This window comes from Mesoplodon densirostris, chromosome 2 (genome assembly GCF_025265405.1).
Source record: "Mesoplodon densirostris isolate mMesDen1 chromosome 2, mMesDen1 primary haplotype, whole genome shotgun sequence".
NCBI classification, from domain to species: domain Eukaryota; kingdom Metazoa; phylum Chordata; class Mammalia; order Artiodactyla; family Ziphiidae; genus Mesoplodon; species Mesoplodon densirostris.
The window spans coordinates 115,215,776-115,228,180 of NC_082662.1; the positions used below are offsets into that span (position 1 = coordinate 115,215,776).

Genomic DNA, 12,405 nt, shown 5'->3' on the forward strand with positions numbered 1-12,405 from the left:
GGCTCCACGGTTCACTTTGCCCCAGTAACTGCTGCCCAGAGCAGGTAAGGATCCCTCTGTCTTCCTTCCGACTGAGGAATAGGCCGAAGGGTATCGTGCGGGCACGGGTAAGGCATTTAAAAGCCATTAGGGTGCCTGCTGCTTGAAGACTCCCGTGAAAGGATAAGGGGGTCACGGAGCGGACCAGGCTGTTAGAGCGTCTGCCCCCAGCAAGACAACTTCCGTGCAACGCGAGGCACATTGTGGACGAAGCAAAACACACAGCCCCCAGTCCCTTGGCCACCGCCTCCTTGGTAGGGATAGAAGGCGGAATCCTCAGTCCTCTTTTCTGTCGCTTCTGCTTCTTTCTCCTCAGCTCGGACTGACTCCAAAGGACCTCACCGCCTCTAGGTCGTCCCGGGAGCTCCTTCCCATCCCTGAGAGTCTAATAACGGTGAGTCAATTCCCGGCTGGCTTCCGGGGATTCCCCTCTGGTCACTGATGCCTTGGCCGCACGGTTTCTCACTGCTCTGACCACCTCAGTCGGACGCGACTGCTAAGGCAGTCGGCATTTTTGTGCCTAAGTCGCACGGAGACGTCACTGAGACAAAGAGGGCACATATGCCTGTCAGCGATTTTTTTTTTGCCTGTCGGTGATTTTTTTTTTTTTTTGCCTGTCAGTGATTCCCAGTACCCTCATTCTATGGCATTGGGGCTAAGAATGGGTTCAGGTACATCTGTCCCCTTAGACTCACCTCTTGGTTGTATTCTCAGGAATTGGAAGGAATTTGACCCGGACAATCTCAAAAAGAAGAGGCTCATTTTCTTTTGTAACACGGCTTGGCCCCAATACAAACCGGGGGACCAAGAACAATGGCCTCTTAATGGGACGCTAAATTACAACACGATCCTCCAACTTGATCTCTATTGTCGGAAACTAGCAAAGGATTCCGAGGTTCCATATGTCCAGGCCTTCATGGCCCTCAGTCAGAATCTGAGCCTGAGGGACTCCTGTCACATGTGTGTCTCCATTGCCGCTTTAATGCCTCGTCCTCGCCCCCCACCTTCAGCTTCACTACCTCATCCCTCCCCATCTCCCCCTCCATCAGATATCTTGGATGACCCTTCTTGTCCCCGATCTCCCCAGCCTCCTCCTCAACCTTCTGCTCCCCAACCCCCACCCCTGTACACAGAAGCAGACCTTCCACCCCCTCCCCACACTCGGTCACCAGCAGCCCAATGCTCTGAATCGAGTCCCAATATGCTTCCCCTACGAGAGGTCGCTAACGGAGACCTAGGTACTATCAGAGTTCATGTCCCCTTCCCCACGTCTGATCTCTCTCATATTCAAGGGAAACTGGCCTCCTTTAGCCAGGACCCCTCCATGTTCATAAGGGAATTCCAGGCCCTAACTATAGCCTTTGACTTAACTTGGTCAGATATTCACGTGGTCCTAACTACCTGCTGCATCACGAGGAAAAGGCCGGGATCGGGGCCATGGCTCAGGCCTGGGCAGATGAGGCACACGCCCGAAATCCTAGTGAGAATCGAGCAGGGGCAGAGGCAGTCCCACGGGCAGACGCAAGATGGAGATACCAGGAAAATAAAAATGGGCCAGCAGGAGGGCTCACTAGGAGAAATTACATGATTACCTGTCTACTAGAAGGTATGAAAAAGGCAATCATCAAACCTGTCAATTATAATAAACTCAGAGAAGTCACACAGGAACCCTCTGAGAATCTGGCCCTTTTCCAGGCCCAATTAGTAGAGGCTATGAGGAAATACACCAGCCTAGACCCTGAGACCCCTGAAGTTCAGGCTGTACTTGCAGTTCACTTTGTAAGCCAGGCATCCCCAAGCATAAGACAGAAATTACAGAAACTAGAGCGAAGGCCACAGACCCCATTTTCTGTCCTACTCGACACGGCCTTGAAGGTTTTTAACAATAGGGAGGAGGTTTCTAGGAACAGATGAGAACTAAGAGAGGAGGAAAACTTAAAATGACATATGCTCAATATATGGCTCTTGCCATTACTCAGTGCCTCCCACAACAGAGACCCACGGGAGCCCCTCTCCCATCTCAGAAACCACCGTTGACCTGCTACCAATGCAGTCAGCAGGGGCACACTGTCAGGAACTGCCACACCCCACCACCCGATACCCCGTGCCCTTACTGTCATCAAAAGGGCCAATTGGAAGAGGAGTTGTCCCTGCCGCCCTCAAGTGGGTAGGCCAATTCCACAACCACCCAACACTCAGGGTATTTTGGGTCCCAGCCCCCTGAGCCGAGGTCAAAGCCAATTGCCCCTGTCAGTGTTAATTGACTACCAGGAGCAAGAACCGGATTGCACTGTAGATCTGGGGCTCCTGGATGCGCATGACTGAAGGTACCCGAGGCTAAACCTACAGGACCCTATGTTCCCCATAAGACTGGAGGAGCCCCGGGTAACCCTGGATATGGCAGGGGCTAATATAACCTTTCTAATTGACACAGGGGCTACGTATTCAGCCCTGACCTCCTTCTCTGGTCCCACTCGCTGTTCCTCGATCCTCCTAACAGGGATGGGAACAGGCTCAGCAGGACTCTTAAACTCTATTTTCACTGCCCAACAGCTCTCTCTTGAACTCACACAACAGATTGCCAACCTAGCAGCTCAAATTAACATGCTACAGGAACAAATAAATTCTCTAACAGGAGTGGTTTTACAAAATAGAAGAGCTCAGGACCTCCTAACAGCTTATCAGGGAGGGACTTGTGCAGTGTTAAAGGAGGATTGCTGTTTTTTGGTTAACCAATCAGGCAAGGTCCAGACCAATTTTCGGGCCATGTATTTTTAACCTCCTTGTTAAGTTTGTCTCTTCCAGAATACAAGTGGTGATGCAAAAAGAACACCAGCCAGACAACACTCGTACAACCCCTTGAACAAGCCGCCATCATTTTACATGGGGCCCACACTCCTCCCTAGATACACCCTGACAGAGAGCATGCAACTGGAACCCAGGGCCCCATGATGCCCCTGCTCAGCAGGAAGCAGCCAGAGAGTTCATCACCCCTTCTCACAAAGGGGTTTCAGAATGCCTGAGAGGGAATTAGGCAGTTAGGTAGATATGATCAGGGTACCCAATAGGGCCAAGGAATTGGCCCTATAAATAGAAGGGGGAATGTGGTGCTCCAAGGACAATGATGCTTCAAGGACAAAGAACGACCCTGCCTGAAAAAGTTGCAGCGTTACACCCCCTACCGGGCTCTTAATCGCCCTCCCCACCATGTTGAGATGGTTATGAAATTCCTGAGCCCACCTGGGCAACACGCACCTGGGCAACGGGACCTGTCCCAAATAAGGAAAGGCATCTGGGCTGTCCCACTCTCACCAGACAGAAGGAAGGTGTATGTGCCTCAGCCAATCAGTAAACGAAATTTTCCCCCCCGGACCATTCTTTTGTTTTCTGGCTATAAAAACTGATCAATAGCACATGTTCGGGCTTGACTCTTCCAGACTACTAGGAAGTCGGCCCGCTGTTCTGGCAGCAACCCTTCCCTCTAATAAATTCTATCTTATTTCATCCTGCCTCGTGTCTGGAAATTCTTTTTCAACCCGCGTTAGGACCACAACAATGAGAGCTTGTTAAATGCAGATCTCAGGCCCCACCCGAACCGCCTGAATCCTGTAGATTTAAACAGCATATTAAGAAGGCCCCCATGGGGACTTTCCTGGTTAAGAATCCGCCTGCCAATGCCGGGGACGTGGGTTCAAGCCCTGGTCTGGGAAGATCCCACACGCTGCGGAGCAACTGAGCCCGTGCTCCGCAACAAGAGAAGCCACTGCAATGAGAAGCCCTCACACCGCGCAACTAGAGCAAAGCCCACGCGCACCAACAAAGACCCAACGCAGCCAAATAATTAATTAATTAATTTTAAAATAAAAATAAAAAATGAAAAGGCCCCCAGATGATTCGTGGGAGCGTTAAAGTTTAAGAAGTACTTTTAGACCAGAGGCAAGTGAAATAAGAGGAAGCTAGGATAATGTGAGAATCCAAAGTGGACACGTGGCACTCCCTAGTCGCTGCCTTCACTCGTACCTCCAAGACCAATTAACTGGGAGAGGTTATGTTTAAAGCACCATCTGGAACAAGGTGGGGGCAAGACTTTGTTGTCAAAGAGGTTTTGGTAATTAGCTTTACTGTTTATAACAGAGACAAATGAAAGTTCCATACACTAAAAGGTCACCTCCAGGATCTTGCTACCTCCCAGGCAATGCTGACAATTTTTCTTGGCTGTCCCTCCAACTTCCATTTGCTACAATATAAAATCCCCTCTGACACCAGTGCCAGTCCCCAACCCCTTAGAATGAGTCACGGTAAATGAATAACAGCATATGCATACAAGAATTTGAACACAGAACGGAAGTTAGAGTCAAGCCTCTCTTTACTTCCAGCACGAGACTGGAGCACCCCAAAGTCCTTAAAGCACCTCCAACCACCACCAGTCATTTCACTTCCGACTCCTCAAGTCCAGCTCTGAGAGAAAAGCCCCGCCCGCCGGCTAAGGCCCGGCCCCCATGTTTCCGGGCGAGGGGTGACCACGTGGCTGTCGCCAATAACAACCCAGCACTACTCCCGCCCTCTAGCTAAAGCTCGAGAGCGATAGTCGACTACACCAATTGACCCTTAAAGGTTGTCTGAGCGACGGCCAAAGTGACCAATTAATACGAGGTAGGTAGGAGTCTAAGGCGGGACTCTGAGTACGGAAGCTACCACGGGAGGGAAGGAGAGAGGGAAAGACCCGGTGAAGGGGCAAGAGGCAGGTGAGAGCGTGGAAGAGCTCAGCAGTCTGAACCGTGGCGGGAAGAGACAGGATTCCGGGCTAGAAAGGGTGCGGAAGCCAGCAGAAGAAGGCGGCAGAGTTCTGGTCGTGGGTGGAGGGAGGGAACGCACTTAAAGGGGCCAAGGCCCAGGATAAGGTAGACATTTAAAGGGACAGGTGCCCCAAAGAGAAGAGGCATTTAAAGGTGCGGATGCCCAAGATAGAGCAGACCCTAGAGGAGCCGAGCTCAACGGACAGAAGACTTTTAAAGTGGTAGGTTCGGGAGAGAAGGACATTTTAAGGAGACTAGGACCGAGCATAGAAAACATTAAAAGAGGTATGGGCTAGGGTTTGAGAACACGTTTATTAAAGGGACATGGATAAAGGAGTCGATTGTCAAGGGCGTGATGAGGAAGACTGCACTCCTGCTCTCCCCCATTGTCCTTTCTGGCTCCTCCAGGTTCCCTCGACCCCGGAACCCCAGTTCCCAGACTATGACCCCCAGTGCCCTGTAGACCTGGCGGGCCCCGCGTGCTTGCGCCCCCTATTTGGGGGTCTGGGTGGCTACTGGAGGGCCTTGCAGAGGGGCAGAGAAGGCAGGACCATGGCATCTAGGGCCTCTGAACCTCCCCCAGGGCGCAGCGTGACGGCGGGCATCATCATTGTTGGAGATGAGATCCTCAAGGTGTGTCTGGGACAGAGGAGGGGGGAGGGGCAGCGTTCTCCTGTCCTCCGGAGCTTGCTCCACGTTCTGTTGAGGGAGGGTGAACCAGGGTGGGAGCCCCCTTACTGCAGTAGGGTCCTGGAGTGAGTTCAATATATTGGAGGAAAAGTGACCTTCATTCTTTCAATTACTGTGTTGAAAAACTTGTAGCAAAGTCCCTACAATTTGCCAAGCACTGTGCTAGGGGGAGGGGTGGCTTTACAGAAATGACAATGCATGTATTATTTCAGAGTTATATCCAACCTGTTTGGAAAATGATCCAAGGCATTCCACGGAGTAGATAAGTGAGATAGAAGGAAAGTACTAGAAGGGGGAAATCACTTATGAATAATCAGAGAAGTCATAAGAGGTCATGGTGGGCATCAGGTTTGTAATAGTAATATTGAGTGCTTACTAGCGCCTGGCAGTATGCTTATTACATCACATATGTGATTTTACTAATCCTCACAACAACCCCATGATGTGGGTACTTTTTTTTTTTCCCTGCTGAGCCTCCCAACGTGTGGGATCTTAGTTCCCTGACCAGGGATCAAACCCACGCACCCTGCATTGGAAGCGCGGAGTCTTAACCACTGGACCGCCAGGGAAGTCCGATGTGGGTACTTTTATTATAAATCTCAGTGAATAGATTATGAGGCTGAGGCTCAGAGAGGTTAAGAAACTTGCCCACAGTTGAACAGCTAGTAAGTGGTAGGTGGGGTTCCAACCTGATTCTCACTTACTCCAGAGCCACCCTTAACCACTAAACTCTCTGTAGAGAAGTAGAAGAAGATGGGGCTGGAAAAGAAGAGTGGACACACACCACAGACTCACAGCCTCAAATATTCTGCAAATGAATTTGAACTTTATTCTGTATATGGTTGGAAACAACAAATGGCTTTTGAGCCAAGGGTGATGCAATCACAGTGACACGTTAGGAAAGTTGTTTAGGAGGCACAGGGCAGAGCGCTGTGGCTGGAGGCTGGGATTCTGGCCAGGGGTCTGCCGCCACTGTCCAGGTGAAAGGTGCCAAGGACCCGTTTGGTGGCAGTAGGAACAGAGGGAAGAGAGCAAATGGAGAGACATTTCAGAAGTAGAATTGACAGCTTGAAGGACCTGACGTTGTGGACAGTGTCTGGAGATGCCATTAACCAAAGGGAGAACAGCCAGCGATAGGGTGAACATGCCCAGTAAGCACCTGGAGCCAGAGGACTAAAACTGTCAGGGTTGGTGAGGAAGTAGATGAGTTGTCGCCATACAGTTGATGATTGAATCCATAAGCAGAGATGAAGGCCCAAGGGGGATCACATTACCCCTGACTCCATTCACATGGATTTTCCCACTCTTGTGCCTAGTCTGGGCTTCTGGGCAGCCCGAGGTGGTGTCCCCCAAAGAGCAGAGTGCCCCATCATCAGGCGGATGCAGCCTGATCCTTCCCCCTTTGCCCTTCATCCCTACGGCACTGACACTGTCATCTTCCCCATCCCCAATCTCACAGGGACACACTCAGGACACCAATACCTACTTTCTGTGCCGGACACTGCGCTCCCTGGGGGTCCAGGTGTGCCGAGTCTCTGTCGTACCCGATGAGGTAGCCACCATCGCGGCTGAGGTCACGTCTTTCTCCAGCCGCTTCACCCACGTCCTTACAGCAGGGGGCATTGGCCCCACCCATGACGATGTGACCTTCGAGGCAGTGGCACAGGCCTTTGGGGACGAACTCAGGCCACACCCTGAGCTGGAAGGGGCCATCAAAGCCCTAGGCGGGGAGGGCTGGGAGAAGCTATCGCGGGTGCCCTCCTCTGCCCGCCTCCATTATGGCACAGATCCTCTCACTGGCCGTCCGTTCAGATTCCCACTCGTCTCCGTCCGAAACGTCTACCTCTTCCCGGGAATTCCGGAGCTGCTGCGGCGGGTGCTGGAGGGGCTAAAGGGGCTGTTCCAAAACACAGCTGTTCAGTTCCACTTGCGAGAGCTGTATGTGGCAGCTAACGAGGCCTCTATCGCCCCCATCCTGGCTGAGGCCCAGGCCCACTTTGGGCGCAGGCTTGGCCTGGGTTCCTACCCTGACTGGGGCAGCAACTACTATCAGGTGAAGCTGACACTGGACTCGGAAGAAGAAGGGCCCCTGGAGGAATGCCTGGCCTACCTGACTGCCCGTCTGCCCCAGGGATCGCTGGTCCCCTACGTACCCAACGCCGTGGAGCAGGCCAGTGAGGCCGTGTACAAACTCACTGAGTCAGGTAGGGGCCTCCTGGGGGAGGGGCAGCATACACCAGACCTTTGGTGCCACCCTCAGTATCAGGAATGCAGGGGCTGTTGGAGGCTTCCCACAGATCCAGGAGAAGGTAGAAGATAGCTACAGCTGATTCATTCATTCTTCCAATAAATATCAATTGAGTACCTCCTTTCATCAACACTGTGCTGGCTGTTGGGGGTATAACTTGACAGAGGTATGCCTTATTCTGGACAAGGAGTTTAACAGGAGAGGGAGACGTTAAACAGGTAATCGTGCATGAGGTGTCAGTGATGGGGGGTCTCCATAGCAGGGAGATCAGCCTTGATGTGGGGTCCGAGAAGGCTTCTCTGGGCGAGTGACATACAAGTTGAGTGCTAAGGAGGATTTGGTCAGACCAGGAGGTGGGCAAGAGTAAACAGTGCGAGAGAGGATCTGAAAGGAAGCAGCATGAGGTTTAGGAGAATGGAAAGAAACCAGGACCTCCAGAGGGAAGACACTGAGGTGAAGAGTGCCGTGAGGTGTGGCTGAATGACAGGCTGGGGGCAGACTGCAGGGCCGAGTGGGCAGATGAAGGTATGGGGAGCACTGGAAAGATATGGAAGGGTTTTAAGCAAGGGCAACTTGGCCCCCACTGCCCTTTGACAGCCATATGTCTATCTGATGCCCTCTTTCCTGCCTGCCTGGCAGGGTCTTCTCTGAGAGAAAAGGTGGCAGGTGCCCTACAGACCATTGAGACTGCCCTGGCTCAGTACAGCCTCACCCAGCTCTGCGTGGGATTCAACGGGGGCAAGGACTGCACTGCCCTCCTGCACCTCTTCCATGCCGCTGTGCAGAAGTGAGCCAACCCCCTGGAAGCAAGACCCCAGAGACAGATCGGCCCCATTCTCTAGTTCCCCATCCTAAGAAGCAGGGAGGAAAGGGAGTGTCTGGGTGGGGTTTGGGAGGATGGTAGCCATAGTGACCTCTCAGTTCCTTTCCCCCACCATATTTATTGAGCGTCTGACACCTGCCTGGTGCGGGGTATGGACGTGCAAGCCACCATCCCCGACAACAGGGTGGTCACAGTCCTGTCGGGGAGGTAAGGCTTACATACTGGAAACAGGAGTGTATGCTCCAGATTTGAGAGGTAAGAGGTCAGAGTGGGCTTCCCAGACGAAGTGGGTTCTGATGGATGGGAAGGATGAGGAAAGGGGAGAAGGGGGGTGTGTCCATCCCAGGGGCCAAAAGGCAAGCCCTCTGGAGAGCATTTCCCTGCCCATCCTCGCAAGCCAATGGATTCTGCCCCCTCCCCAGGAAATACCCTGATGCTCAAGAGCCCCTCCAGATCCTGTATATCCGCAGCATCTCCCCTTTCCCTGAGCTGGAGCAGTTTCTACAGGACACCATCAAGAGGTACTAGGGACCTGAAGGTTTGGGCTCGAAGAGGGGCTTGGCAGGGCCCACTCTCGACTCCCACTGCTCTTCCTCAGGTACAGTCTGCAGGTGCTGGAGGCTGAGGGTGACATGAAGCAGGCCCTGAGCGAGCTGCGGGCACAGCACCCCCAGCTGGAGGCCGTGCTGATGGGCACCCGCCGCACCGACCCCTACTCCTGCAGCCTCTGCCCCTTCAGTCCCACTGACCCAGGGTGGCCTTCATTCATGCGCATCAACCCGCTACTGGTATCGGGGGAAGGGGATTTATCGCCTTCAGTCTCATGTCCCCTATCAGTCACTGCTCCCTGGCTACCTGAGGTGGGGGAGGTTAGACCCTGGGTCTTGGATGAAACGGCCCCATCATCCAGGGGAGGCTGTGCTATTTGTTCGTTCAGCCTTTTAACCAATTTTTATCGAGCACTAATTCAACGGCAGGCATCCTGCTTTCTCCTGTGGATAGAACAATGACGTAGACCTGTGCTGTCTGATATGGTAGCCATGAGCCATTTATTTACACTCAAATTGTAATTAATTGAAATGAAATACAAATTGCTAAAAAAAAAACTGAATTGTATACTTTAGAAGGGTGAATTTCATGGCATGTGAATATCTCAATTTTTAAATTAAACTACAATTCAAAATTCAGTTCTTTAGTTCTACTAACAACATGTCAAGCGACCACCATGTTAGCACAGATAAAGAACATTTCCATCATTGCAGAAAGTTCTACCGGACAGCACAGGCTTACACAGACATAGATATCCTCTCCCTGTCCTCCTGGAACTTAGATGCCAGTGGAGGGTGGGTTGAGAAATGGAGAGGGACAGGATAAAAGCTTTCTCTTTCTTATTGGTTGGCCTACACAGAGCAAGATGTACCAGAGAATTGGGTAGCAGGCCCTCCCTCAGAGGCCAAGGGAGCCGAAGAGTCCCGGATAGGCCCCTTCCCAGGTGGCAGTGGGTAGGTGTGGGAGAGGAAAGTATGTGTGATTCTTCTCTGACTCTGACCTCCCAGGACTGGACCTACAGAGACATCTGGGACTTTCTGCGTCAACTGTTTGTCCCATACTGTATCCTGTATGACCAAGGGTAAGGATTTGGGGGAAGAGGATGGATGTGTGGAAGATGTGAGGGTGCTGGGACTGGGAGAGCCGAGCCCACCACACTCACCCATGCCCTCCATTCCCATTCCCCCACCCCACCAGCTATACGTCACTGGGGAGCCGTGAGAACACGGTGCGGAACCCGGCCCTGAAGTGCCCGAACTCAGGAGGACAGCCCACCTACCGTCCAGCCTACCTGCTTGAGAACGAAGACGAGGAGCGGAACTCCCGCATGTGACCTCCCACTCCTGCCCTGTCCAGGAGGAAGGGAAGGGGGCCATCCTGGGGTCTAACCTGTCAATAAACCACCTCTCCTGTACCTGTCGCTCTGGCTGTATCTTCCTGCTTCAGGGGACGGGAGAAGCAGAAGTGGGCCAGGCCCTGGCAGCTCGGAGCCCTCAGTGCTCACTGTGGGGCGGCGGGGGAGAGAGGAGGCTGGAAAGGAGCTCTCATTGATGATTTTCAGTGCCAGCCTCAGCAGGAGCCCACCAGAGGGCAGGAGCAGGGAGCAGTGCCAACCTCTGGGGGAAGGGATAACCGGGCAGGGCAGCCAGGGCTTCGAGGCCCAGGCTGGAGGAAGGGAAGCTGAGCTGGCCTGGCTGTGGAGGATGAAAGATGGAGTGGCCAGGCCCTCCTCCTACTAACCCCACCCCACCATCCCTGGGCACAGGGGCTGACTCAGCCCATTCTCGGGCCCAGAACCTTCCCTGTGCTAGACCCTGGGGCCTTTGTCCCCACAGTCATGAGGTCTGAAGGGGGTGGGGACAATGTGGATAAAAGGCACTAGAGGCAGCTCCCACACCCTTCCTCAGAGCTGCTGCCCACATGCAGTCCCGGACACAGCCCCTAGCCCAGGCCCTGCCCATCTCCCTTGGAGGAGTTCTGCGAGACACTGGACTCCGGGTGCCCGTCATGAAGATGGGCACGGGGTGGGAGGGCCTGCAGCGGACCCTGAAGGAAATCGCCTACATCCTCCTCTGCTGCTGGTGTATCAAGGAGCTGTTGGATTAATGGCAGCAGGGAGCTGCCTCCTCCCCGCTGGCACCATGGCCAGCATCGCTCAGGTGGGCAGGGTAGGGCCAACAGGAGGCATGGCTGCAGCTTCTGTGGCAGAGCCTGCCTCTCAGCTTCCCATTCTCTTTTTTAGCACCCAGCCCAACCCCCATCAAGACTCCTGGGGCCAGCTGTGCTTGACCAAGGATGGGCCACAAACGATGAGTGAAGTGTGATCCTGCTTTGAGTTTGTGCCATCTGTCAGACCCGCCTCATCTCTGGGCCTCTATTCCCAGGCCCCACCTCCAGCGCACCTCTGGTGCACAGGAGCCTGGCCTGCTGGCTAGGACCCCAGTCAGACTGCAGCAGCACCTGGCACTCCTCCAAGCCTGGTACAGTGAGCCCACCGGCCCAGATGGCTGATCTTACCATACCCTCTTAGTACCAGGAATGGGCTGCCCCCAGTATCTCTGTATGAGAATCACTGAACTGTATGTACAATAAATAAGCCTTGAGACCAAAAGTTCTAAATGTCTACAGGGAAGTCAGAAAAAGTCAGCACTGGAAGAGTCTGGGAACCAAGGAGGGAAGGAAGTTTTCCTGGATAGAACAGAATGAAAGCCAGTTTTCCTGACTCACTGGTGCCTGGGTGGGGAGGGCGTTGGGTAGAAAGGCCAGGTTCCTCCCAACTTGTAGATAGGGAGGAGTCCAGCTTGGGTGGGGTCTTCTGTGAAGCCCTGTGTGTAAGGATGGGAACCCAAGTAGAAGACCTGGTCTGGCCAGCTCCCTGCCCTGAAGATCTTGGGGAAAGCACTGAGCTGGTGCTAGTTCCCAGCTTATGGAGGAAGTCCGGCCCTGCTCCTCTAGCTCACACACAAAGCTGCAAGAGAAAGCCACCTGTGTGGCCACACAGGTCCCTCAGGCTTATGACAGTGCATGGGACACAAACAGCCAGAATGAGCAGAATTGACTCTTCCCCTTGGAAGCCACCAACACATGCTCTCCCTGGATCACTCCCAGTGGTAGGTACACACCAGCCATTTACATCGTCCTGCTCCTGCCTAATGACATGCCCACTCACAGCCCCACATGACCTCAGAGCCAGCCAAAGTGTCCCTGGGATCTCTACCCAGCATTCCCTGGGGCCCAGTTATGCCCTCCCCCCTCCATTC

General features: G+C 53.3%; 2 protein-coding genes across 6 annotated transcripts; both read left to right on the plus strand.

The window, feature by feature from the left end:
* The first annotated feature begins 4,717 nt into the window (after positions 1-4,717).
* Positions 4,718-10,559, plus strand: FLAD1 (flavin adenine dinucleotide synthetase 1). 5 transcript variants are annotated; one of them, XM_060090648.1, is made up of 8 exons: positions 4,718-4,784; positions 5,244-5,468; positions 6,985-7,729; positions 8,413-8,560; positions 9,019-9,117; positions 9,195-9,384; positions 10,153-10,226; positions 10,343-10,559. In XM_060090648.1, exons 2-8 carry the CDS (start codon positions 5,388-5,390, stop codon positions 10,476-10,478), a joined length of 1,473 nt encoding a protein of 490 aa, XP_059946631.1. In that variant the 5' UTR covers positions 4,718-4,784; positions 5,244-5,387; the 3' UTR covers positions 10,479-10,559. The 5 variants fall into 5 exon arrangements, with proteins under 5 accessions (XP_059946631.1, XP_059946633.1, XP_059946629.1 ...); XM_060090650.1 differs by having other exon boundaries at positions 4,742-4,852; XM_060090646.1 differs by having other exon boundaries at positions 4,759-5,468.
* Positions 10,560-11,065: 506 nt separating this feature from the next.
* Positions 11,066-11,251, plus strand: LENEP (lens epithelial protein). Its single transcript, XM_060088092.1, has one exon. It carries the CDS (start codon positions 11,066-11,068, stop codon positions 11,249-11,251), a length of 186 nt encoding a protein of 61 aa, XP_059944075.1.
* Positions 11,252-12,405: the final 1,154 nt, after the last annotated feature.